This window comes from Entelurus aequoreus, linkage group LG25 (assembly GCF_033978785.1).
Source record: "Entelurus aequoreus isolate RoL-2023_Sb linkage group LG25, RoL_Eaeq_v1.1, whole genome shotgun sequence".
NCBI lineage: Eukaryota > Metazoa > Chordata > Actinopteri > Syngnathiformes > Syngnathidae > Entelurus > Entelurus aequoreus.
In genome coordinates this window covers 36,157,830-36,181,915 of record NC_084755.1, presented here as the reverse complement: position 1 = coordinate 36,181,915, position 24,086 = coordinate 36,157,830, and the positions used below count along the sequence as shown (strand labels likewise).

At 38.7% G+C, this 24,086-nt stretch overlaps 1 protein-coding gene across 1 annotated transcript in view; it reads left to right on the top strand.

Moving 5' to 3' along the window:
• Positions 1–11,295: 11,295 nt before the first annotated feature.
• The window catches only part of gps1 (G protein pathway suppressor 1), a 35,590-nt gene continuing 22,799 nt past the window's right edge, over positions 11,296–24,086 (top strand). The window contains exons 1-6 of the mRNA XM_062037013.1: positions 11,296–11,452; positions 16,739–16,831; positions 18,143–18,324; positions 21,025–21,189; positions 21,331–21,466; positions 22,341–22,418. Coding sequence (XP_061892997.1) covers positions 11,420–11,452; positions 16,739–16,831; positions 18,143–18,324; positions 21,025–21,189; positions 21,331–21,466; positions 22,341–22,418 — 687 coding nt within the window. The 5' untranslated portion in view covers positions 11,296–11,419. The remainder of the gene's footprint in view (positions 11,453–16,738; positions 16,832–18,142; positions 18,325–21,024; positions 21,190–21,330; positions 21,467–22,340; positions 22,419–24,086) is intronic.

Below are 24,086 nucleotides of genomic sequence, written 5' to 3'. Positions count from 1 at the left end.
TTCATCACGGACACGCGCGCTCCTGATGCAGGGGGTGGTGTGCAAAGTGAGACCCGCGGACCATTTGTCATTTTCATTGGCCCCTTGGCAAATTTTTCAAAATAAAATCAAACAAGAAAGAAATTGCAAAAGTGGAAGAAAGTAAAAGCCTATTAAGAACATTTTAAATGTTTACAACCAGGTGGGGGGTTTGAAGTCATTGTGTTCTGTTTTTATTTACAATTTGCAGGACTTGCCGATTAATTGATTAATTGAAACTTTTATTAGTAGATTGCACAGTACAGTACATATTCCGTACAATTGACCACTAAATGGTAACACCCCAATAAGTTTTTCAACTTGTTTAAAGGCCTACTGAAATGATTTTTTTTTTATTTAAACGGGAATAGCAGATCCATTCTATGTGTCATACTTGATAATTTCGCGATATTGCCATATTTTTGCTGAAAGGATTTAGTAGAGAACATCGACGATAAAGTTCGCAACTTTTGCTCGCTGATAAAAAAAAAAAGCCGTGCCCCTACCGGAAGTAGCGTGACGTCACAAGCGGTAGTGCTGCTCACAATTCCCCGTTGTTTACAATGGAGCGAGAGATATTTGGAGCGAGAAAGCGACGATTACCCCATTAATTTGAGCGAGGATGAAAGATTCGTGGATGAGGAACGTTAGAGTGACGGACTAGAATGCAGTTCAAGAGATATCTTTTTTCGCTCTGACCGTAACTTAGGTACAAGCTGGGTCATTGGATTCCACACTCTCTCCTTTTTCTATTGTGGATCACGGATTTGTATTTTAAACCACCTCGGATACTATATCCTCTTGAAAATGAGAGTCGAGAAGGCAAAATGGACATTCAGTGACTTTTATCTCCACGACAATACATCGACGAAGCTCTTTAGCATGAGCTAGCGTGATAGCATCTGTCTCAAATGCAGATAGACACTAAATAAATAAATACCTGACTGGAAGGATAGACAGAAGATCAACAATACTACTATCAGGAGACAACGAACCAAACACTGGACATGTAAATACACGGTTAATGTGTATTCGACGCCTGTCGAAGCCTAGCAATGCTGTTGCTAACGACGCTAACTTAGCAACGGGAGCTCGTCAGAGCTATGCTAAAAACATTAGCGCTCCACCTACACAAGCCAGCCCTCCTCTGCTCATCAACACCCGTGCTCACCTGCGTTCCAGCGATCGACGATGCGGTCGGCGGCCCGGAGACGTAGGAAGTCAAGGTGAGGTCGCCGGCGCTAGTGTCTGCTATCCAACAAAGTCCTCCTTGTTATGTTGCTACAGCCAGCCGCTAATACACCGATCCCACCTACAACGTTCTTCTTTGCAGCCTCCATTGTTCATTAAACAAATTGCAAAAGATTCACCAACACAGATGTCCAGAATACTGTGGAATTATGAAATGAAAACAGAGCTTTGTGTATAGGATTTTTCGGGCTCCGAATACTTCCCTTGTCCTCGTGACGTCACACGCATACGTCAGCATAATAAAACGTTTTCAAGCGGAAGTGTGGCAGGAAATTTAAAATGGCACTTTATAAGTTAACCTGGCCGTATTGGCATGTGTTGCAATGTTAAGATTTCATCATTGATATATAAACTATCAGACTGCGTGGTCGGTAGTAGTGGCTTTCAGTAGGCCTTTAAGTTGGGATCCACCTAAATCAGTTCATGGTACAAATATATACTATCATCATAATACAGTCATCACACAAGTTAATCATCAGAGTATATACATTGAATTATTTACATTATTTACAATCCGGGGGGTGGGATGTGGAGGGGGTTGTGGCTTAGGTTTGGTTGATATCAGCACCTCAGTCATCAACAATTGCATCATCAGAGAAATGGACAATGAAACAGTGTAGGTCTGACTTGGTAGGATATGTACAGAGAGCAGAGAACATAGTGAGCTCAGATAGCATAAGAACAAGTATAAAGATTTGATTATTTACAATCCGGGGAGGTGGGATGTGGAGGGGGGAGGGTGTTAGTCAAGGGTTGAAGTTGTCTGGAGGTGTTCTTTTAGTGCGGTTTTGAAGGAGGATAGAGATGCCCTTTCTTTTACACCTGTTGGGAGTGCATTCCATATTGATGTGGCATAGAAAGAGAATGAGTTAAGACCTTTGTTAGATCGGAATCTGGGTTTAACGTGGTTAGTGGAGCTCCCCCTGGTGTTGTGGTTATGGCGGTCATTTACGTTACGGAAGTAGTTCGACATGTACTTCGGTATCAGGGAGGTGTAGCGGATTTCATAGACTAACTGGTTTTGGGGTTTGTACATATAATGCCACAATGAAGGCAGCTTCTGATTGGCCACAGTTCGCATGACAGCCGGTGATTGTATTTGTTTTTTTGTTTTTTTAATTGAGATATTTTTCAGGTTTTTTTTGTTGTTTTTTTAAGTAATTTTTTTGGACAACATCTGTGTGGATATAGCCTTAAAGGCCTACTGAAAGCCACTACTAGCGACCACGCAGTCTGATAGTTTATATATCAATGATGAAATCTTAACATTGCAACACATGCCAATACGGCCGGGTTAACTTATAAAGTGACATTTTAAATTTCCCGCTAAACTTCCGGTTGAAAACGTCTATGTATGATGACGTATGCGCGTGACGTCAATGGTTGAAACGGAAGTATTCGGACACATTGTATCCCAATACAAAAAGCTCTGATTTCATCTCAAAATTCCACAGTATTCTGGACATCTGTGATGGTGAATCTTTTGCAATTTGTTTAATGAACAATGGAGACTGCAAAGAAGAAAGTTGTAGGTGGGATCGGTGTATTAGCAGCTGGCTGCAGCAACACAACCAGGAGGACTTTGACTTGGATAGCAGATGCGCTATCCGACGCTAGCCGCCGACCGCATCGATGATCGGGTGAAGTCCTTCGTCGCGCCCTCGATCGCTGGAACGCAGGTGAGCACGGGTGTTGATGAGCAGATGAGGGCTGGTGTAGGTAGAGCGCTAGTGTTTTTATCATAGCTCTGACGAGGTCCCGTAGCTAAGTTAGCTTCAATGGCGTTGTTAGCAACAGCATTGCTAGGCTTCGACAGGCGGTGTAGTTACAGGTCCAGTGTTTGGTTCGGTGTCTCCTGATAGTAGTATTGTTGATCTTCTGTCTATCCTTCCAGTCAGGGGCTTATTTCTTTTGTTTCTATCTGCATTTAAGCACGATGCTATCACGTTAGCTCCGTAGCTAAAGTGCTTCGCCGATGTATTGTCGTGGAGCCAAAAGTCACTGTGAATGTCCATTTCGCGTTCTCGACTCTCATTTTCAAGAGGATATAGTATCCGAGGTGGTTTAAAATACAAATCCGTGATCCACAATAGAAAAAGGAGAAAGTGTGGAATCCAATGAGCCCTTGTACCTAAGTTACGGTCAGAGCGAAAAAAAATACGTCCTGCACTGCACTCTAGTCCTTCACTCTCACGTACCTCATCCACGAATCTTTCATCCTGGCTCAAATTAATGGGGTAATCGTCGCTTTCTCTGTCCGAATCGCTCTCGCTGCTGGTGTAAACAATGGGGAAATGTGAGGGAGTGAACAACTGACAACGTCACGCTACTTCCGGTACAGGCAAGGCTTTTTTTATCAGCGACCAAAAGTTGCGAACTTTATCGTCGATGTTCTCTACTAAATCCTTTCAGCAAAAATATGGCAATATCGCAAAATGATCAAGTATGACACATAGAATGGATCTGCTATCCCCGTTTAAATAAGAAAATGTCATTTCAGTAGGCCTTTAAAGACGCTGTCCTTAGCGTCCTCTACACCCTGTCATCACGTCCGCTTTTCCTCCATACCAGGGGTGTCCAAACTTTTTCCACTAAGGGCCGCACACTGAAAAATCAAAGCAAGCGGGGGCCATTTTGATATTTTTTATTTCAAAAACCAATACAATATATGTATAAAAAATATACATTTAGGTCTCCACTCAGGCAAAGGGTTTTGGTCAAAAAAAATATAAAAAAATTGCTGCTATTTAGTATTATTATTATTATTATTATTATTATTATTATTCAAGGTTTAAATCTCTAGATCAACATTAGGTCTATCTGTCAATATAACGTTGTTAAAGATTTAAGTTGTGTGCTCTTTTTGTCCAAAGAAATCCTGTTTTTTATGGAAGAAACACAAAATATGCAATATTTTCACCCAATAAAAATTTTAAGTGGAATATTTGACATTATATAATAATTGGAGCCTTAAAAAGGTCAATAACTCATAACAACATTGATTTTAATTAATTATTCTTTTTTGAGCAATGACACTTAAAAACAAAATTCCCACTAAAATGATTGGTGATCCAAAAGGGTCCTACTCATTAAAGTGTTAAAAAATAAATCCTAATTTTTTTTTATTTTCAACACAATGATCTCGAGATCAACTTCAGATCTATCCGTCAATTAAAAGTTTTATTGTTGTTTATGTTTTTTGTTTGTTCGTTTTGGGCCCTTCTTTAAAAAAATAAAAAAAAAGAAGCTTAGTTTTTTATATGGCAAACACAAAATATGCAACATTTTCCCCAGAAATATCTCAAAGTGGAATATTTAATGTGATGTAATTGGAGCCTTGAATAGGTCAATAATTCATAATGACATTGATTTTGATTCATTATTTTTTTTTAAAAGAAAGAAACAGCCTGCATGGCAGCTTTGTGTTATTAGAGTCAACATTGCAACATTTTCTTGTTACGTTTGCTCTTTTATACCACTTTTTATGTTTTGTTTTGTTTTTTTATCGTATTTTTAGAATGTGTCATAGGGCCGTTAAAAAATTACCTGCGGGCCGCAAATGGCCCCCGGGCCGCACTTTGGACACCCCTGCTCCATACAAACAGCGTGCCGGCCCAGTCATATAATAAACGCGGCTTTAACACACACACACATAAGTGAATGCAAGGCATACTTGGTCAACAGCCATACAGTTCACACTGAGGGCGGCCGTATAAACAACTTTAACACTGTTACAAATATGCGCCACACTGTGAACCCACACCAAACAAGAATGACAAACACATTTTGGGAGAACAGCAGAAGCATTTAAGTCCCATCTTAAAACTCATTTGTATACTCTAGCCTTTAAATAGACCCCCTTTTTAGACCAGTTGATCTGCCGTTTCTTTTCTTTTCTCCTCTGCCCCCCTCTCCCTTGTGGTCTAAAAAGGGGGTCTGTATAAAGGCTAGAGTATACAAATGAGTTTTAAGATGTAACTTAAATCTCTAACTGTTACCGGGAGGGCATTCCAGAGTACTGGAGCCCCAATAGAAAACGCTCTATAGGCCGCAGACTTTTTTGGGGCTCTGGGAATCACTAATAAGCCGGAGTTCTTTGAACGCAGATTTCTTGCCGGGACATATGGTACAATACAATCGGCAAGATAGGATGGAGCTAGACCGTGTAGTATTTTATACGTAAGTAATAAAACCTTAAAGTCGCATCTTAAGTGCACAGGAAGCCAGTGCAGGTGAGCCAGTATAGGCGTAATATGATCAAACTTTCTTTCGTTATATTTGACAGCCCCTATATATTATATTACGATACACGATATTATAATATATTATAAGTGATATCTATTCTAATGTTAAATAAAGAGAGTAAGTGATTTTTTTTTTTTACATCTTATTTGCTAATAATAGCTGTAATGCCGGGGATCAGGTATTGTGACTCGTAGGGATTGACAGTAAAGTGCGTAGTCGGCATCCAGAGGATCTTGCAGAGAGATTTAAGTCAGTAATTGGCACGCTGCTTTCCAAGGACATTTTCTGTTGTCCATTTCAGAATTTGACTGCACACACAGTTGTAGTGGGTAATTAACTAGCCTAATATTTGGGATGTGGGAGAACATGTTAGCGCTTATAATACCAATATCACTAATACTTGGTTGATATTCAAGTCATTAAGTGTGTACACTGCAAAAAGTCAGTGTTCAAAAAACAAGGGAAAAAAATACAAAAATGAGGGGTATTTTACTTGAACTAAGCAAAATTATCTGCCAATAGAACAAGAAAATTTGGCTTGTCAAGACTTTCCAAAACAAGTAAAATTAGCTAACATCAATGAAGCCAAAAATACCTTAAAATAAGTATATTCTCACTAATAACAAGTGCACTTTTTTTGGTAGAAAAAACAAATATGAGACCTTTTTGCTCGATATGTTGAAAAATATTCTTAAATTAAGTAAACGCTAGTGCCATTATCTTGACATAATGATATGCGCTCGGCATTACATTTCTTGAAACCAGCAAACTTACACTAAAAACTACTTTATTTTTCTTAATGGAAAGGCGAAAAGGCAACGCTCAGGCAAATCATATTGTCTAAAAATGCATTTTCCCATCAATAACATGACATCATCGCGCCGAGTGCGTGCTCTTTCAGTCAATTAGTGAGCAAGGAATATACATATATATATATATATATATATATATATATATATATATATATATATATATATATATATATATATATATATATATATATATATATATATATAAAAAATAAATACACTACCGTTCAAAAGTTTGGGGTCACATTGAAATGTCCTTATTTTGGAAGGAAAAGCACTGTACTTTTCAATGAAGATAACTTTAAACTAGTTTTAACTTTAAAGAAATACACTCTATACATTGCTAATGTGGTAAATGACTATTCTAGCTGCAAATGTCTGGTTTTTGGTGCAATATCTACATAGGTGTATAGAGGCCCATTTCCAGCAACTATCACTCCAGTGTTCTAATGGTACAATGTGTTTGCTCATTGGCTCAGAAGGCTAATTGATGATTAGAAAACCCTTGTGCAATCATGTTCACACATCTGAAAACAGTTTAGCTCGTTACAGAAGCTACAAAACTGACCTTCCTTTGAGCAGATTGAGTTTCTGGAGCATCACATTTGTGGGGTCAATTAACCGCTCAAAATGGCCAGAAAAAGAGAACTTTCATCTGAAACTCGACAGTCTATTCTTGTTCTTAGAAATGAAGGCTATTCCACAAAATTGTTTGGGTGACCCCAAACTTTTGAACGGTAGTGTATATATATTTACAGCCCAGCCCCTGGCCAATTTTTTTTAATTGTAATTTTGACTAATTTATCTGAATGTGCATGAGCTATTTCTGTTTAAAATTGTTTGAAATGTCACACGTTAAATGTTTAAATATTAACTGTCCGTTTAATTATGAGACACAATTGTGTCAAAGTCAGGATTTTTTATTCCATGCTTGAAGTAAGAAATGATTACTTTGAAAAAGTAGTTTTACACTTGTGAGTGTTGATGACACAGCTTTGCAACAGTTGATATTCTAGTTTCAAGCATGTTTTACTCAATATAGGTCATCAAATCTCAGCAACAAGCTGTAATATCTTACTGAGATCATTTAGGACCAAAACACTTAAAACAAGTAAAACACTGCTTAGTGAGAAGAATTATCTTATCAGACAGAAAATAAGCAAATATCACCCTTATTTGAGATATTTCATCTTACTTAGATTTCAGTTTTTGCAGTGTATGGAGTATTGTTGGCGCTTTTTGCATGTTTTTTTTATTGGATTTTATGGGAGGAATAGAGGACGTGCCATTGGCTCCGCTGTAAGCAGACTTTTATTTACTATTTAATATTAAGAAAGCATTTTTGTTTTTAATCCTTCCTTTGTCATGTCTTTCATAATAGTTGTGAACGATAGGTACAATCCCCCCCCAAAAAAGTGCAGTTCCCCTTCAAGGGCCGCTCAAGCTGAAGCCTGTCTCCCTTTGGACGTGCCCTTTCTTCACGTTGGTTGACGGCAAACAGCAACGTCGACGGGCAGTTGGATGAATGTTTAAATGTTTTAATTCAACGCTTCAAATAGAGGGTTTTCACCACATCACAGATTTTTTTTTTAAGTTAAAGTTGAAGTCCCAACGACAGTCACACACACACACACACACACTAGGTGTGGTGAAATTACTCTCTGCATTTGACCCATCCCCATGTTCACCCCCCTGGGAGGTGAGGGGAGCAGTGAGCAGCAGCGCTGGCCGCGCTCGGGAATCATTTTGGTGATTTAACCCCCAATTCCAACCCGTGATGCTGAGTGCCAAGCAGGGAGGTAATGGGTCCCATTTTTATAGTCTTTGGTATGACTCGGCCGGGGTTTGAACCCACGACCTTCCAGTCTCAGGGCAGACACTCTAGCCCAGGAGTCACCAACCTTTTTGAAAGCAAGAGCTACTTCTTGGGTACTGATTAATGCGAAGGGCTACCAGTTTGATACACACTTAAATAAATTGCCAGAAATAGCCAATTTGCTCAATTTACCTTTAACTCTATGTTATTATTAATAATTAATGATATTTACACTTAATTGAACGGTTTAGAAGAGGAGAAAACACGAAAAAAAAATGACAATTAAATTTGAAACATAGTTTATCTTCAATTTCGACTCTTTAAAATTCAAAATTCAACCGAAAAAAAAAGGAGAGAAAAACTAGCTAATTCGAATCTTTTTGAAAAAATTAAAACAATTTTTATGGAACATCATTAGTAATTTTTCCTGATTAAGATTAATTTTAGAATTTTGATGACATGTTAAAATCCAATCTACACTTTGTTAGAATATATAACAAATTGGACCAAGCTATATTTCTAACAAAGACAAATCATTATTTCTTCTAGATTTTCCAGAACAAAAATTTTCAAAGAAATTCAAAAGACTTTGAAATAAGATTCACATTTGATTCTACAGATTTTCTAGATTTGCCAGAATAATTTTTTTGAATTTTAATCATAATAAGTTTGAAGAAATATTTCACAAATATTCTTCATCGAAAAAACAGAAGCTAAAATGAAGAATTAAATCAAAATGTATTTATTATTCTTTATAATAAAAAAAATAAATTTACTTGAACATTGATTTGAATTGTCAGGAAAGAAGAGGAAGGAATTTAAAAGGTAAAAAGGTATATGTGTTTAAAAATCCTAAAATCATTTTTAAGGTTGTATTTTTTCTCTAAAATTGTCTTTCTGAAAGTTATAAGAAGCAAAGTAAAAAAATGTATGAATTTATTTAAACAAGTGAAGACCAAGTCTTTAAAATATTTTCTTGGATTTTCAAATTCTATTTGAGTTTTGTCTCTCTTAGAATAAAAAATGTCGAGCAAATCGAGACCAGCTTGCTAGTAAATAAATAAAATTTAAAAAATAGAGGCAGCTCACTGGTAAGTGCTGCTATTTGAGCTATTTTTAGAACAGGCCAGCGGGCTACTCATCTGGTCCTTACGGGCTACCTGGTGCCCGCGGGCACCAGCGTTGGTGACCCCTGCTCTAGCCACTAGGCCACTGAGCAGGTCGTAAAGCATATTCTGCAACATTCTTGCCCTCAGTTAAGCATTTTCAAGCATAAAAATGGCCAAATAAAGTAAAAACCACGATACTATAGTAGTGTTGGCCATTAAATGAGACAGTATCATGCTGTTCAGTATCGTTGCCACTGATTGAATCAGCCTCAAGCAGCATTACTACATGAATGAATGAATTAATTATCTTTATTGCATATTGCATATTGCATATATTGAATTAAAAGAGTGTGAAGGTGACTAAAGGGTGTTTTTTTTAATGTCTAGAGGGCTCTCGTTATATCTTAAAAAATTGAGAGGGTAGTAAACATTTGTTTTAATGCTCGAGCTATTAAAATAAATTATTCCTACTTCACAGAAATTAATTTATTGCGGTCATGTCCGGAACCAATTAACAGCGATGATTTACTTCATACTGGGAAAACTGGGTCAATTATGTCACGCCCCATAAGCCTGACTTTAATTTCTCGAATTAGTGATTATACTGCTTAAAAATAAAAATACTCCCTATATGTGTATATATTTATATGTTTATATTATTTTATTTTATTTCTGATTATTATTATTAATAATGTATTATTATTTCTTTTTTCATATTATTTATTTTCTCTTTATTTAATTGATGTATTTGCAAATACTATTTTGTTTTTCTGCTGTTTCTTTCTTTTTTGGGGGGATAGGGGGGGGGGGTGGTATGGTTGGGATATAAACCAAAAAATATATTTTGACATTTAGGGCAGACAACAGATAAATGATGCATGTGAATATGATGTAATGGATAGGAATGTCTGATGCTGGATGTCAATAAAAATAAAATTCCATCCATCCATCCATTTTCTACTGCTTGTCCCTTTTGGGGTCACAGGGGGTGCTGGAGCCTATCTCAGCTGCATTCGGGCGGAAGGCGGTGTACACCCTGGACAAGTCGCCACCTCATCGCAGGGCCAACACAGATAGACAGACAACATTCACACTAACATTCACACAAAAAAAAAAATTGAAAAAAAAAAAATATTATTATATTTTTTTTAAACTTGGGACTTCCTGTGGGCCGGATTTTGGACGCTGGTGGACCGGATCCGTAGTTTGGGGGCCCCAGTTCTATAGCATCACAGATATATAACAGTTGTCAACCATGATGTTTAATTTTTGTTCCAAAAAAATCGCTAGTTAGGTATATTCCATTAATATATATATTTTTTGTAGTTCTTTATTTTTAGGAATAATTGGATACGTCATCTACCTTGTCCTTATTTTCCCTATTTCTACTTTTTAAACTGTTAAATTGTCAAGGAATTGTGCATGGAAAACTTTCATTTATGAATACCCCCCTCAATATCCACCCATCCATTTTCTACTGCTTGTCCCTTAATAAAATCCTCCACACGACACCTCCGCTCCGGACAGGCTAACCTCCTCCAACCTCCGAGGACAAAGCCACGAACAATGGGAGACCGGGCTTTCTGCTCCGCCGCTCCCAGTCTGTGGGACGCTCTCCCTGACCACCTGAGGGCACCACAGACTGTGGATGCTTTTAAAAAAGGCTTAAAAGCCCTTCTTTTTAAAAAAGCCTTTTTTTTTTTTTTTTTTTTTAGATATATGCATACTAGTTATAGCTATTTGGCTGTTCTAGTTTTTATTTTTATTTATTTCTTTATTATCTTTTTATTTATTTTATTTTTTTAATACACTGTAGCAGTTTGAAATTGTTTACTCAATATAAAGTGTGTTTTTTTTTTTACAAATAAAATCTATTATTATTATGTGTTAGAATATTCATCATCAATAAAATGTACATATTCAGTATAAAGATGTTTGAATATAACACGCATCTTGATTCAGCAGATATTTTATTTGCTTCGGTTATCTCCTGAAATTGCGTCCTTTTATTAAAAAAAAAATATAATTTTTGATACGGCAGTTTTAGCCTTATCGCGACCCGTAGTGCGGATCCTTCTACCAGACGTACATACCACGCACTGCTGGATTGCTCCTCCGGAGTGTATTCGTCTTGTAATTATAATAGCAACGTGAAAGGCAAACAGCTTAAGATGCCTTTGCCTGTGCAGGTATTTAACTTTCAGGTAAGTTTGTCCCTGTTTTCTTTGATTACAACGATAAGGTGAGGTTGTCCTCGACGCATTAGCATGCTAGCTGGCTAGCTAGGCTAATGATAGGACAATTGCGCTTTTTAGTGTCTTATCGTAACTGTAACGCACACACGTCGAAAGCTCGAATAAAACTTTGTATTTGGTTCCGAAACATGTTTCGTAAAAGTGTCAGCGGTCTTTAATATATAGCATACCGACGAGTACCATCATTGTTGTTGCAGCTATCGACTGCTCATGTCTGGACCAGCTTTAACACTCCCGTGTAAATACAACATAACAAGCTATGAAAACACCAGTTTTACCATTTCCTTTAAAACTCGCATGCTTTGAGATAACGCCGAGGAAAAGGTTGCCTTAACCAGGGCCTAAGTTGGCTAACAACGTGACGCTGGAAATGGGAACATTTGAAGGCTTAAGTAACATTAGAAGACGTGATAATGCGAATATGTGACTTGTTGCAGCTTACACTGCTGTGTGGACGTCCTGCATGCTGAGAGAATGTCTGAATAACTACTTGTTTACATGTGTGACATGGAGCTAAACACTGCAGCTTGCAATGGCAACTTCCTGTTGTTTACACTTCATGACTGTCAGCTTGCAAGAGCCTGCCTGCCTGTTGCTGTTGACGTCAATTGCCAAACCACTGCTCCCAGTGGAATGCCGTCGCCGTTGCCAAATGGGAAATAACAAACTATCCTACCGAAATCTTAAAATGTCATATTTTGAGGAATGTTACCGTGCCTACCCGATGCCCGGTTGCTTGAAGGGGAACTGCACCTATTTTGGAATTTTGCCTATACCTGGGGCGGTATAGCTCGGCTGGTAGAGCGGCCGTGCCAGCAACTTCAGGGTTGCAGATTCGATCCCCGCTTCCGCCATCCTAGTCACTGCCATTGTGTCCTTGGGCAAGACACTTTACCCACCTGCTCCCAGTGCCACCCACACTGGTTTAAAGGCCTACTGAAATGATTTTTTTTATTTAAACGGGAATAGCAGATCCATTCTATGTGTCATACTTGATCATTTCGCGATATTGCCATATTTTTGCTGAATGGATTTAGTAGAGAAAATCGACGATAAAGTTCGCAACTTTTGCTCGCTGATAAAAAAGCCTTGCCTGTACCGGAAGTAGCGTGACGTCACAGGAGCTAGTATTCCTCACAATTCCCCGTTGTTTACAATGGAGCGAGAGATTCGGAGCGACAAAGCGACGATTACCCCATTAATTTGAGCGAGGATTAAAGATTCGTAGATGAGGAACGTTACAGTGAATGACTAGAGAGGCAGTGATGGACGTATCTTTTTTCGCTCTGACCGTAACTTAGGTACAAGCTGGCTCATTGGATTCCACACTCTCTCCTTTTTCTATTGTGGATCACGGATTTGTATTTTAAACCACCTCGGATACTATATCCTCTTGAAAATAAGAGTCGAGCACGCGAAATGGACATTTAAAGTGACTTTTATCTCCACGACAATACATCGGTGACACACTTAGCTACTGAGCTAATGTGATAGCATCGTTCTCAAATGAAGATAGAAACAAAAGAAATAAACCCCTGACTGGAAGGATAGACAGAAGATCAACAATACTATTAAACCATGTACATGTAACTACACGGTTAAAAATTCTCAGCCTGGTAAGGCTTAACAATGCTGTTGCTAACGACGCTAAGGCTAATTTAGCAACTTAGCAACCGGACCTCACAGAACTATGATAAAAACATTAGCGCTCCACCTACGCCAGCCAGCCCTCATCTTCCCATCAACAGCCGTGCTCATCTGCGTTCCAGCGATCGACGGCGCGACGAAGGACTTCATCCGTGGGTTTGGCGGCAAGCATCAGCTGGGCGTAGTAAGTAGTCCTTGTTGTGTTGCTCTAAGTATTGTACTTAGCCGCTAATACACCGATCGATCCCACCTACAACGTTTTTCTTTGCAGCCTCCATTGTTCATTAAACAAATTGCAAAAGATTCACCAACACAGATGTCCAGAATACTGTGGAATTTTGTCGAAGAAACAAGAGGTTTTTGTATCGGGTCGATGGGGTACAACCACTTCCGTGAATTTTTTGTGACGTCATGCACATAAATCATATCCAAAGGAGTTTTTCAACCGGTAGTAGTGGCTTTCAGTAGGCCTTTAAAGACCTACTGAAAGCCACTACTACCGACCACGCAGTCTGATAGTTTATATATCAATGATGAAATCTTAAAATTGCAACACATGCCAATACGGCCGGGTTAACTTATAAAGTGCAATTTAAAATTTCCCGCGAAACTTCCGGTTGAAAACGTCTATGTATGATGACGTATGCGCGTGACGTCAATGGTTGAAACGGAAGTATTCGGACACATTGTATCCCAATACAAACAGCTCTGTTTTCATCGCAAAATTCCACAGTATTCTGGACATCTGTGTTGGTGAATCTTTTGCAATTTGTTTAATGAACAATGGAGACTGCAAAGAAGAAAGCTGTAGGTGGGATCGGTGTATTAGCGGCTGGCTGCAGCAACACAACCAGGAGGACTTTGACTTGGATAGCAGACGCGCTACCCGACGCTAGCCGCCGACCGCATCGATGATCGGGTGAAGTCCTTCGTCACGCCGTCGATCGCTGGAACGCAGGTGAGCACGGGTGTTGATGAGCAGATGAGGGCTGGCGTAGGTGGAGCGCTAATGTTTTTATCATAGCTCTGACGAGGTCCCGTAGCTAAGTTAGCTTCAATGGCGTCGTTAGCAACAGCATTGCTAGACTTCGACAGGCGGCACAGCATTAACCGTGTAGTTACAGGTCCAGTGTTTGGTTCGGTGTCTCCTGATAGTAGTATTGTTGATCTTCTGTCTATCCTTCCAGTCAGGGGCTTATTTCTTTTGTTTCTATCTGCATTTAAGCGCGATGCTATCACGTTAGCTCCACCAATGTATTGTCGTGGAGATAAAAGTCACTGTGAATGTCCATTTTGCGTTCTCGACTCTCATTTTCAAGAGGATATAGTATCTGAGGTGGTAAAATAGAAATCTGTGATCCACAATAGAAAAAGGAGAAAGTGTGGAATCCAATGGGCCCTTTTACCTAAGTCACGGTCAGAGCGAAAAAAGATACGTCCTGCACTGCACTCTAGTCCTTTACTCTCACGTCCCTCATCCACAAATCTTTCATCCTCGCTCAAATTAATGGGGTAATCGTCGCTTTCTCGGTCCAAATCGCTCTCGCTGCTGGTGTAAACAATGGGGAAATGTGAGGAGCCTTTCAACCTGCGATATCACGCTACTTCCGGTACATGCAAGGCTTTTTTTATCAGCGTCCAAAATTTGCGAACTTTATCGTCGATGTTCTCTACTAAATCCTTTCAGCAAAAATATGGCAATATCGCGAAATGATCAAGTAAGACACATAGAATGGATCTGCTATCCCCGTTTAAATAAAAACATTTCATTTCAGTAGGCCTGTAAATGTAGGGGTGTAACGGTACGTGGATTTGTATTGAACCGTTTCGGTACGGGGGTTCCGGTTCAGTTCGAAGGTGTACCGAACGAGTTTCCACACGGACATATTAAGTAGCGTAACGCACGTTGTGTAAACAATGCACACCGAGGCACAACACACGGCATGACTGGGCTACGATAGACTGACCATACGTCCTCTTTTCACCGGACATGTCCCCTTTTGCGGGGCTGTCCGAGCGGAGTGTCTTAAATGCCTCAAATGTCCGGCATTTTGAGTTACAGTTGCGTGTATTTTCAATGTACGTTCAGGGTTAAGAAGGGGTTAAAAACAAAACAAATTGTGCGCGCAGCAGCATTGGTGAGGGAGGGGCAGAGACAGAGAGAGTGAGAGAGTTATGATAAACGCGCATTCGTCGCCAGGTTCTGCTTTTTATCCATAGATTTATCACATTTTATTTTTTATTATCTATAGCAGGGGTGTCAAAAGTGTGCCCCGGAGGCCATTTGCGGCCCACGGCACATTCTAAAAATACTATTAAAATAAACGAAAACATAACAAAAGTGAAATAATAAAGGTTAAATGTAATTTAGAAAAAGTTGCAATGTTGACTAATAAAACAAAGCTGTTTTTTTTTTCTTTCAAACTGTCATTGCTCAAAACATAATATTGAATCAAAATCAATGTTATTATGAATTATTGACCTATCCAAGGTTCCCATTACTTCACATCAAATATTCCACTAAGAAAAATATTTTTGGTGGAAGATTTTGCAAATTTGGTAAATAAATAACCAAAAAATGTATATTTTGTTGTTTTCTTACTGTACTGAAAATGAACCGAACCGTGACCTCTAAACCGAAATTTTTGTGTACCGTTACACCCCTATATAAATGTAACTTAAATATTGGGTTTCACAATGTAAAGCGCTTTGAGTCACTTGAGTAAAGCGCTATATAAATGTAATTCACTTCACTTCACTATAGTTCACAATCCTCATGAGAGACGAGAACTAGAGATGTCCGATTATGGCTTTTTTGTCGATATCCGATATTCCGATATTGTCCAACTCTTAATTACCGATACCGATATCAACCGATACCGATATCTACAGTTGTGGAATTAACACATTATTATGCCTAATTTTGTTGTGATGCCCCGCTGGATGCATTAAACAATGTAACAAGGTTTTCCAAAAAAAGAGAACAACTTCAACTCAAGTTATGGAAAAAAGTGCCAACATGGCACTGCCATATTTATTATTTAAGTCATAAAGTGCGGGGGGTGTATATTGTAGCGTCCCGGAAGAGTTAGTGCTGCAAGAGGTTCTGGGTATTTGTTCTGTTGTGTTTATGTTGTGTTACGGTGCGGATGTTCTCCCGAAATGTGTTTGTCATTCTTGTTTGGTGTGGGTTCACAGTGTGGCGCATATTTGTAACAGTGTTAAAGTTGTTTATACGGTCACCCTCTGTGTGACATATATGGCTGTTGACCAAGTATGCCTTGAGTTCACTTGTAAGTGTGTAAAGCCGTAGATATTATGTGACCGGGCCGGCACGCAAAGGCAGTGCCTTTAAGGTTTATTGGCGCTCTGTACTTCTCCCTACGTCCGTGTACACAGCGGCCTTTTAAAGCGTCATACATTTTACTTTTTGAAACCGATACCGATAATTTTGAAACCGATACAGATAATTTCCGATATTACATTTTAAGGCATTTATCGGCCAATAATGAGTCCGATAATGAGTCAGTTATGCAAAAAAACGTAAAACTGATCATTTCTAAAGTGTGCCTTTTGCATTTTTTACAGGGGGCTGTGGAACCCATGCAGATTGATGCCGACCCCCAGGAGGACCAGCAGAATGCGCCAGACATCAACTATATAGTGGAGAACCCAACCCTGGTATGGACCGTTACAAAATGTTACAGTTTCATCATGGCACACAAGTCAAATGTTTTAACAAAGTTATGTTGTAGAACATGAATGAACAACGTTCTTTATTGTCTTTACTTCAGTAAGACAATAAAACACAGACAACACATTTTAGGGCTGTCAATCTTTGGGCATCCCACAATTGGATTCGATTCTTGAGGGTAGCGATTCGATTCAGAATCATTACTTTTTAATAACATTGGGCAACAGTTCTATGATTAACTACATTCCTCCATAAAATAGACAGCTGTGATACATTTCCATATTACTTGAAAGAAAACTGGTTTTGTTTTATCAAATGCTTCTCAAACATTTATTGAAGTCCAATACAAGTAAGGCAACAAGAGAAGTATGCCGCCTTTCTCTTTTCTAAGGTAAATCTGTACCGCAGATATGGACATCTACATCAACAATACGATTTGCCTGAGTGGCTGGACAAAACAGATTTAAAAAAACATATATATCTATATATACACTACCGTTCAAAAGTTTGGGGTCACATTGAAATGTCCTTATTTTTGAAGGAAAAGCACTGTACTTTTCAATGAAGATAACTTTAAACTAGTAACTTGAAAGAAATACACTCTATACATTGCTAATGTGGTAAATGACTATTCTAGCTGCAAATGTCTGGTTTTTGGTGCAATATCTACATAGGTGTATAGAGGCCCATTTCCAGCAACTATCACTCCAGTGTTCTAATGGTACAATGTGTTTGCTCATTGGCTCAGAAGGCTAATTGATGATTAGAAAACCCTTGTGCAATCATGTTCACACATCCGAAAACAGTTTAGCTCGTTACAGAAGCTACAAAACTGACCTTCCTTTGAGCAGATTGAGTTTCTGGAGCATCACATTTGTGGGGTCAATTAAACGCTCAAAATGGCCAGAAAAAGAGAACTTTCATCTGAAACTCGACAGTCTATTCTTGTTCTTAGAAATGAAGGCTATTCCACAAAATTGTTTGGGTGACCGCAAACTTTTGAACGGTAGTGTATATATATATATATATTTGTTTATCGATTAAGAATCGTTACAAATAAGAATCGTGATTCATTCGAAAATAGATTTTTCGACACACCTTAGTTGTTACACAATTGATGAATGTAAGATTTGACATTTGTTTCCCAATATGTTCCTTCTTCGTGTTATTTATCATTAAACGCATGAGAAATGCAAAATGGGATGGTAGAGGACCTACAAAATAAGGCAAATTTGGGGTTTTAAATAACGGCTATAGCTAATTTTATTCACTCATTTGAATCGTTGCTTTCTCTTTAGGACCTGGAACAATACGCGACCAGTTACAGTGGGCTAATGCGTATCGAGAGGCTCCAGTTTATCGCCGAGCATTGTCCACAGCTCAGAGTGGAAGCCCTGAAGATGGCCCTTACCTTTGTCCAGAGGACCTTCAACGTTGATGCTTACGAAGAGGTCCACCGCAAACTAACTGATGCCACGCGGTATTGTATATTCTTCTCTTAATTAACATTGCACTTCAAAGTGCTGACCTTAGAAATGACTTTGTTGGTACTAGGGATTAGGGGTGTAACGGTATTGTAGAGACCGTGGTATTACGGATTCAAAATCTTCTCAATAAAGCCGTGACGATATGGAAGAAAAACTTGGTAAGTCTAGTTTTTTTTTGCTGGTCTGAAAATAAACTACATCTCCCAGAATCCTCTGAGCAGTGCGGTTCTGCAATGTGAGGGCGTGGAGCGAAAGAGAATGCTGTAAGTGAAGAGTGTTTCACTTCGTAGTAGACAGACGAATTGTTTTTTAACATAACTTAAGTTATGTTGCCAACCAACTGACAAACAATCCATGGCATAAACATAACCTCTGTGTCGGAGGTAGTAGTAAAGCGCAATGCATTCGAGAGAAAGCACCTGCTGCACACCGAACTACTTGATAAGCTACCATCACCTGGAAAAGATGAAGCCAGCGAAGCTAAACGTGACTTTCCTGCTGCACACCGAACTACTTGATAAGCTACCATCACCTGGAAAAGATGAAGCCAGCGAAGCTAAATATGACTTTGTGAGGTTTTTACATTTTTGTAAATGTAAGTTAACTTTTCTGAGAAACTGTATTTTCAAAACTGATATTAAAAATGTCCACTGTAGAGGACACTACGTCTCTGAATGTAAAAGTCTAGAGACAAAGTGGATGTTCCTGCACAATTATTTGCATTTAAAAATACATGTTTGTAGTAATAAATATGATTAGAACATTTGATCATTGTTTGTGTGTAATTACAGTAAGTGTGTTTATCCTAAACATTCCTGCCACTCTATTTTGTGTATATTGTAGCGTCCCGTAAGAGTTAGTGCTGCAAGGGGTTCTGGGTATTTGTTCTGTTGTGTTTATGTTGTGTTACGGTGCGGATGTTCTCCCGAAATGTGTTTGTCATTCTTGTTTGGTGTGGGTTCACAGTGTGGCGCATATTTGTAACAGCGTTAAAGTTGTTTATACGGACACCCTCAGTGTGACCTGTATGGCTGTTGACCAAGTATGCAACGCATTCACTTGTGTGTGTGTGGAAGCCGCAAATATTATGTGACTGGGCTGGCACGCTGTTTGTATGGAAGAAAAGTGGACGTGACGACAGGTTGTAGAGCAGTGTTTTTCAACCACTGTGCGAGATATTGTCTGGTGTGCCGTGGGAAATTTTGCAACTTCACCTAATTGGTCCCAAAAAATATTTTTTTGCAAATCAATCATTATAATCTGCAAATAATATGCCGTTAACGAGTGTCTGTGCTGTGTAGAGCTCGGCAGGTTAACCATGTAATACTCCACGTCAGTAGGTGGCAGCAGGTAGTTCATTGCTTTATAGAAGTCGGAACGCGTCGAGGATGGTTTGTCGTGATCCCAATATGCAAAGCACAGCGGCGTGCAGGTAAAATGGTATGCAATGATTAAACCAAAAATTAACAAAAGGGAAAGGAAAAGGCACTGAAGCTTAGGGATGGCTATGCAAAACGAAAGCAAAACTGAACTTGCGACAAGGTAAACAAAAACAGAATGCTGGACGACAGCAAAGACTTACAGCGTGTGGAGCGGAGATGGCGTCCACAAAGTACATCCGTACATGACATGACAATCAACAATGTCCCCACAAAGAAGCATAGCGTACCCACAACTTAAAATAGTCTCGATTGCTAACACAAAGCAGGTCAGGGAATAGCACTCAAAGGAAGGCGTGAAGCTGCGACAGGAAAACAAACAACAAAACAGGAAAAGTCACCAAAATAACAGCGCAAGACAGGAACTAAGGCACTACACACAGGAAAACAACAACAGACTCAAAATAAGGCACGACGACCTGGTGGCGTTTCATTTTTGAACCTTTTCTGCTGGTGGTGTGCCTCCATATTTTCTTTATTAAAAAAATGTGCCTTGGCTCAAAAAAGTTTGAAAAACACTGTTGTATATGTTTACATTAATGTTTATTTTCATTTCTTGTTTCTTTTTGCTTTTTATTATTACTATTATTATTATTATTATTATTGATTTTGTTATTCATTCTTGAATGGCTTTTTTGTTGTTTTTTGCAAAATTTGTTTGTTTTGTCTACATATTCGAAATAAACATGAAAGAAAGAAAGAAAGGAATGGTACTCTCTATAATCCTGCACGGTAGAAATCGCCTTTAACAAAAAAAAAAAATCGTAATATTTTAAAAAGGTAGTAAAATGATATACTGAAAATGATGAAAAAATGAACTGTAATTATTTGTTTTGCTATATTGCCCAGCCCTAGTGCTAACAAAATACAAGAGATACTAACTTATCTTCTTAACAGGTTACTTTCTGCTGTTAGCGGTTCCAGTTCGACTTATGTTGAAGAGACAAAGCCTTTATTCGTTTGTTGTTTCCCTACTTCACTTTTAAGCTAGCTTAGCAGTTAACATGGCTTGACCTCTCGCCTCCTGCCTGTGTTTTTGCTCCGTGTGTCCGTGCTCGTTCCACATTTTAGAACCATCTGTATTAATTTAATTAACATGCTAAAATAATCCATATTAGATTCTCCATCAATTCTTAATCATTTTCCTACTCCTATGTCAAGCTGACCAATTGATTTGTTGTTGCTGTGGCAGAGCGAACATTCCAGACTGAACTATTTTGCAGTAAATTAAAACAAAAAACACTTTCTTTTTAGGGAAGTGCAAGGTGTACCAGAAGCGGCTCCTGAGGGTGCAGCTGTCCCGCCTCCCCTGGACTCGGCATGGGCAGAGTCCACTCGGAAGAAGGCTCTACTTAAACTAGAGAAACTAGACACTGATCTAAAGAATTACAAGGGAAACTCAATAAAAGAGAGTATCAGGTATGCACCAATATTACTGCTTTTACAGTGAAATAATTACAAACTGAAGTACTTGAACCACACATGCCTGTTAATCATTATTTTTGGACAAACGCCAATCATTTCATGTTGCTTAACTTGATTTATGCTTATCCTCTTTAGGAGAGGACACGATGACTTGGGAGACCATTACCTGGACTGTGGTGACCTCAGTAATGCCCTCAAGTGCTACTCCCGAGCCAGAGACTACTGCACCAGTGCTAAACATGTCATTAACATGTGTCTAAATGTAATCAAGGTAGGGTCAAATCAAAACACTGCATCTTCTATGTCAGGGGTCGGCAACCCAAAATGTTGAAAGAGCCATATCGGACCAAAAATACAAAAACAAATCTGTCTGGAGCCGCAAACAATTAAAAGCCATATTACATGTGTCATGAGATATAAATGTAATTAAGAGGACTTAAAGGAAACTAAATGACCTCAAATATAGCTACAAATGAGGCATATGCAATATGTACATATAGCTAGCCTAAATAGCATGTTAGCATCGATTAGCTTGCAGTCATGCAGTGACCAAATATGTCTGATTAGCACTCCACACAAGTCAATAACATCAACAAAACTCACCTTTGTGCACTCATGCCCAACGTTAAAAGTGTGGTGGACAAAATGAGATAGAAAAAGTGGTATAAAACACGTCCTAGAAAGTCGGAGAACGTTATACATGCAAACAAACTATACGGCGAGTTCAAGGACCGCCAAAATTAGTAGGACAAAACGGCGCTCGCCAAATACTCGAATCAGTGAAGCATGTTTAATATAAACAGTGTGATTTAAAGCAATTAGCGAGGTTTATGTCATGTTTGTCCTCCTACAGAAAACATTCTAAAACAAAAAAATTGATTTTTTTCCCCTCATCTTTTTCCATTCTTCATACATTTTTGAAAAATCTCCAGAGAGCCACTAGGGCGGCGCTAAAGAGCCGCATGCGGCTCTAGAGCCGCGGGTTGCCGACCCCCGTTCTATGTGAAGACATTTTATAACCAAGGGTAGTAGTTAAGAATCATGTTTAAATGTGTCGTTCCTAAACTCTTTTTAAAAAATTTTTTTTTAACACTCTTCAACTGTTAGGCACCGGTTAATAGTTTCCTATTTTTTATTCTTCACAGGTTAGCGTTTATCTCCAGAACTGGTCCCATGTACTAAGCTATGTCAACAAGGCAGAATCCACGCCAGAGATTGCAGAGGTTAGTGTCATTCTCACAAATAACTGAATAAAAAATAAATTACCGTAATTTCCGGACTATAAGCCGCACCTGACTATAAGCCGCACCAGCTAAATTTAGGGGAAAATACAGATTGCTCCATATATAAGCCGCACCCGACTATAAGCCGAAGGGTTTTGATGTGTAATTAGCGTAGTACATAGGGGTTCCTGCTACCACGGAGGGGATTGTCGGGACAGAGATGACTGTTTGGGAACGCAAAGCGTCCCGTTTATTAACAATAAATCTTTCAATCATTCAATCAAACTTTCACATCTTTGACATGGCGAACAGCATTCGTGCCGAGTACAAATAATACAACGGTGCAAAGTAATACAAAGTGCTCGCCTGTACGTTATCAAAATAACCAGCCTACCGGTATATGAAAAGTCAGTCTTTAATCATTGTGTCATCGTCTTCCTCCTGCGTACTAAAACCACCGAAATCCTCTTCGTCGGTGTCGGAGGAGAACAGGCCGTAAATAAGCCGCACCCTTGTATAAGCCGCAGGGACCAGAACGAGGGGAAAAAGTAGCGGCTTATAGTCCGGAAATTACGGTATGTGTCTTATGTCTAAATACCACTAGTTAAAAATAGAAAATCACAAGTGTGGCCCCAGGACCTTTTTGGCCCACAGCTTATTTTCTATTGGCCCTCCGCATTTTTTTATGAATACAATTCATTCATTATTAATGGGATGTGTTATTAAATATTACACTAACTTGCCTTGTCAACTATAACACAAAAATAAGATGCTGATATTTTGTTCAGATAGCTTACCATACATTGACCTACATTTAAGGGTGTAACGGTACGTGTATTTGTATTGAACCGTTTCGGTACGGGGGTTTCGTATGGCGTCACATTAGTACCAAAAATCCAAGCGCGTAAAAACTGTTATCGCGCGCTGATTCTCCACTTCGTGTGCGCACGCGACACCCTTTTGCGCGCGCGCGGTGCCCTTGTGCGCGCGCGCGGCGCCTTCTTGTGTGCGCGCGGTGCCTTTCTGCGCGCGCGCTGTCTCGGTCTGTGCGCTGTCATGTTTCATTTTGGTACTTTGGGGGCGGGCATGCTTAGACCGCCCCTTCTTTCTGATTGGCTTTGAAAAAAAAAAAGAAAAAAAAAGAAAAAGAAAAATACAACTTCAAGTAGGTTGTAAAAAAAGGCAGATGAAGTGAAACTATAGCAATGCTTTTCTTTACACTCTCTCATGCACACAGATACTCATGTTATGAGAAGTATATTGTTTCAAAAATATTAACATTAATTGTTGATATTTTAAACATCTTTCAGATTACATTGCTCAAATTCAAAAACCACTTTACTACACAAATATTAGGCCCAATGTGCAGGATTATTCTATTAGTATTAGTTATTTTTATGTTTGATCATATCTTAGCTTATTTTTATGTTTTATCATATCTTAGCCTATTTTTATATGGTCTTATTATATTTATATTTCAGTTTTTATTGTATTTTATTTTATTTTATTTTATAGTTTTTCATATTGTAGTTGTTTGATTATATCTTATCTTATTTCATATTATTTTTGGACTTTTACCTGATGTGTATTTTAATTATTTTTAATCCATTTATTTGATTATCTAGTGTTTCCTCAAAGAGCCCTCTGGATCTCCACGTCCAGAGGGTT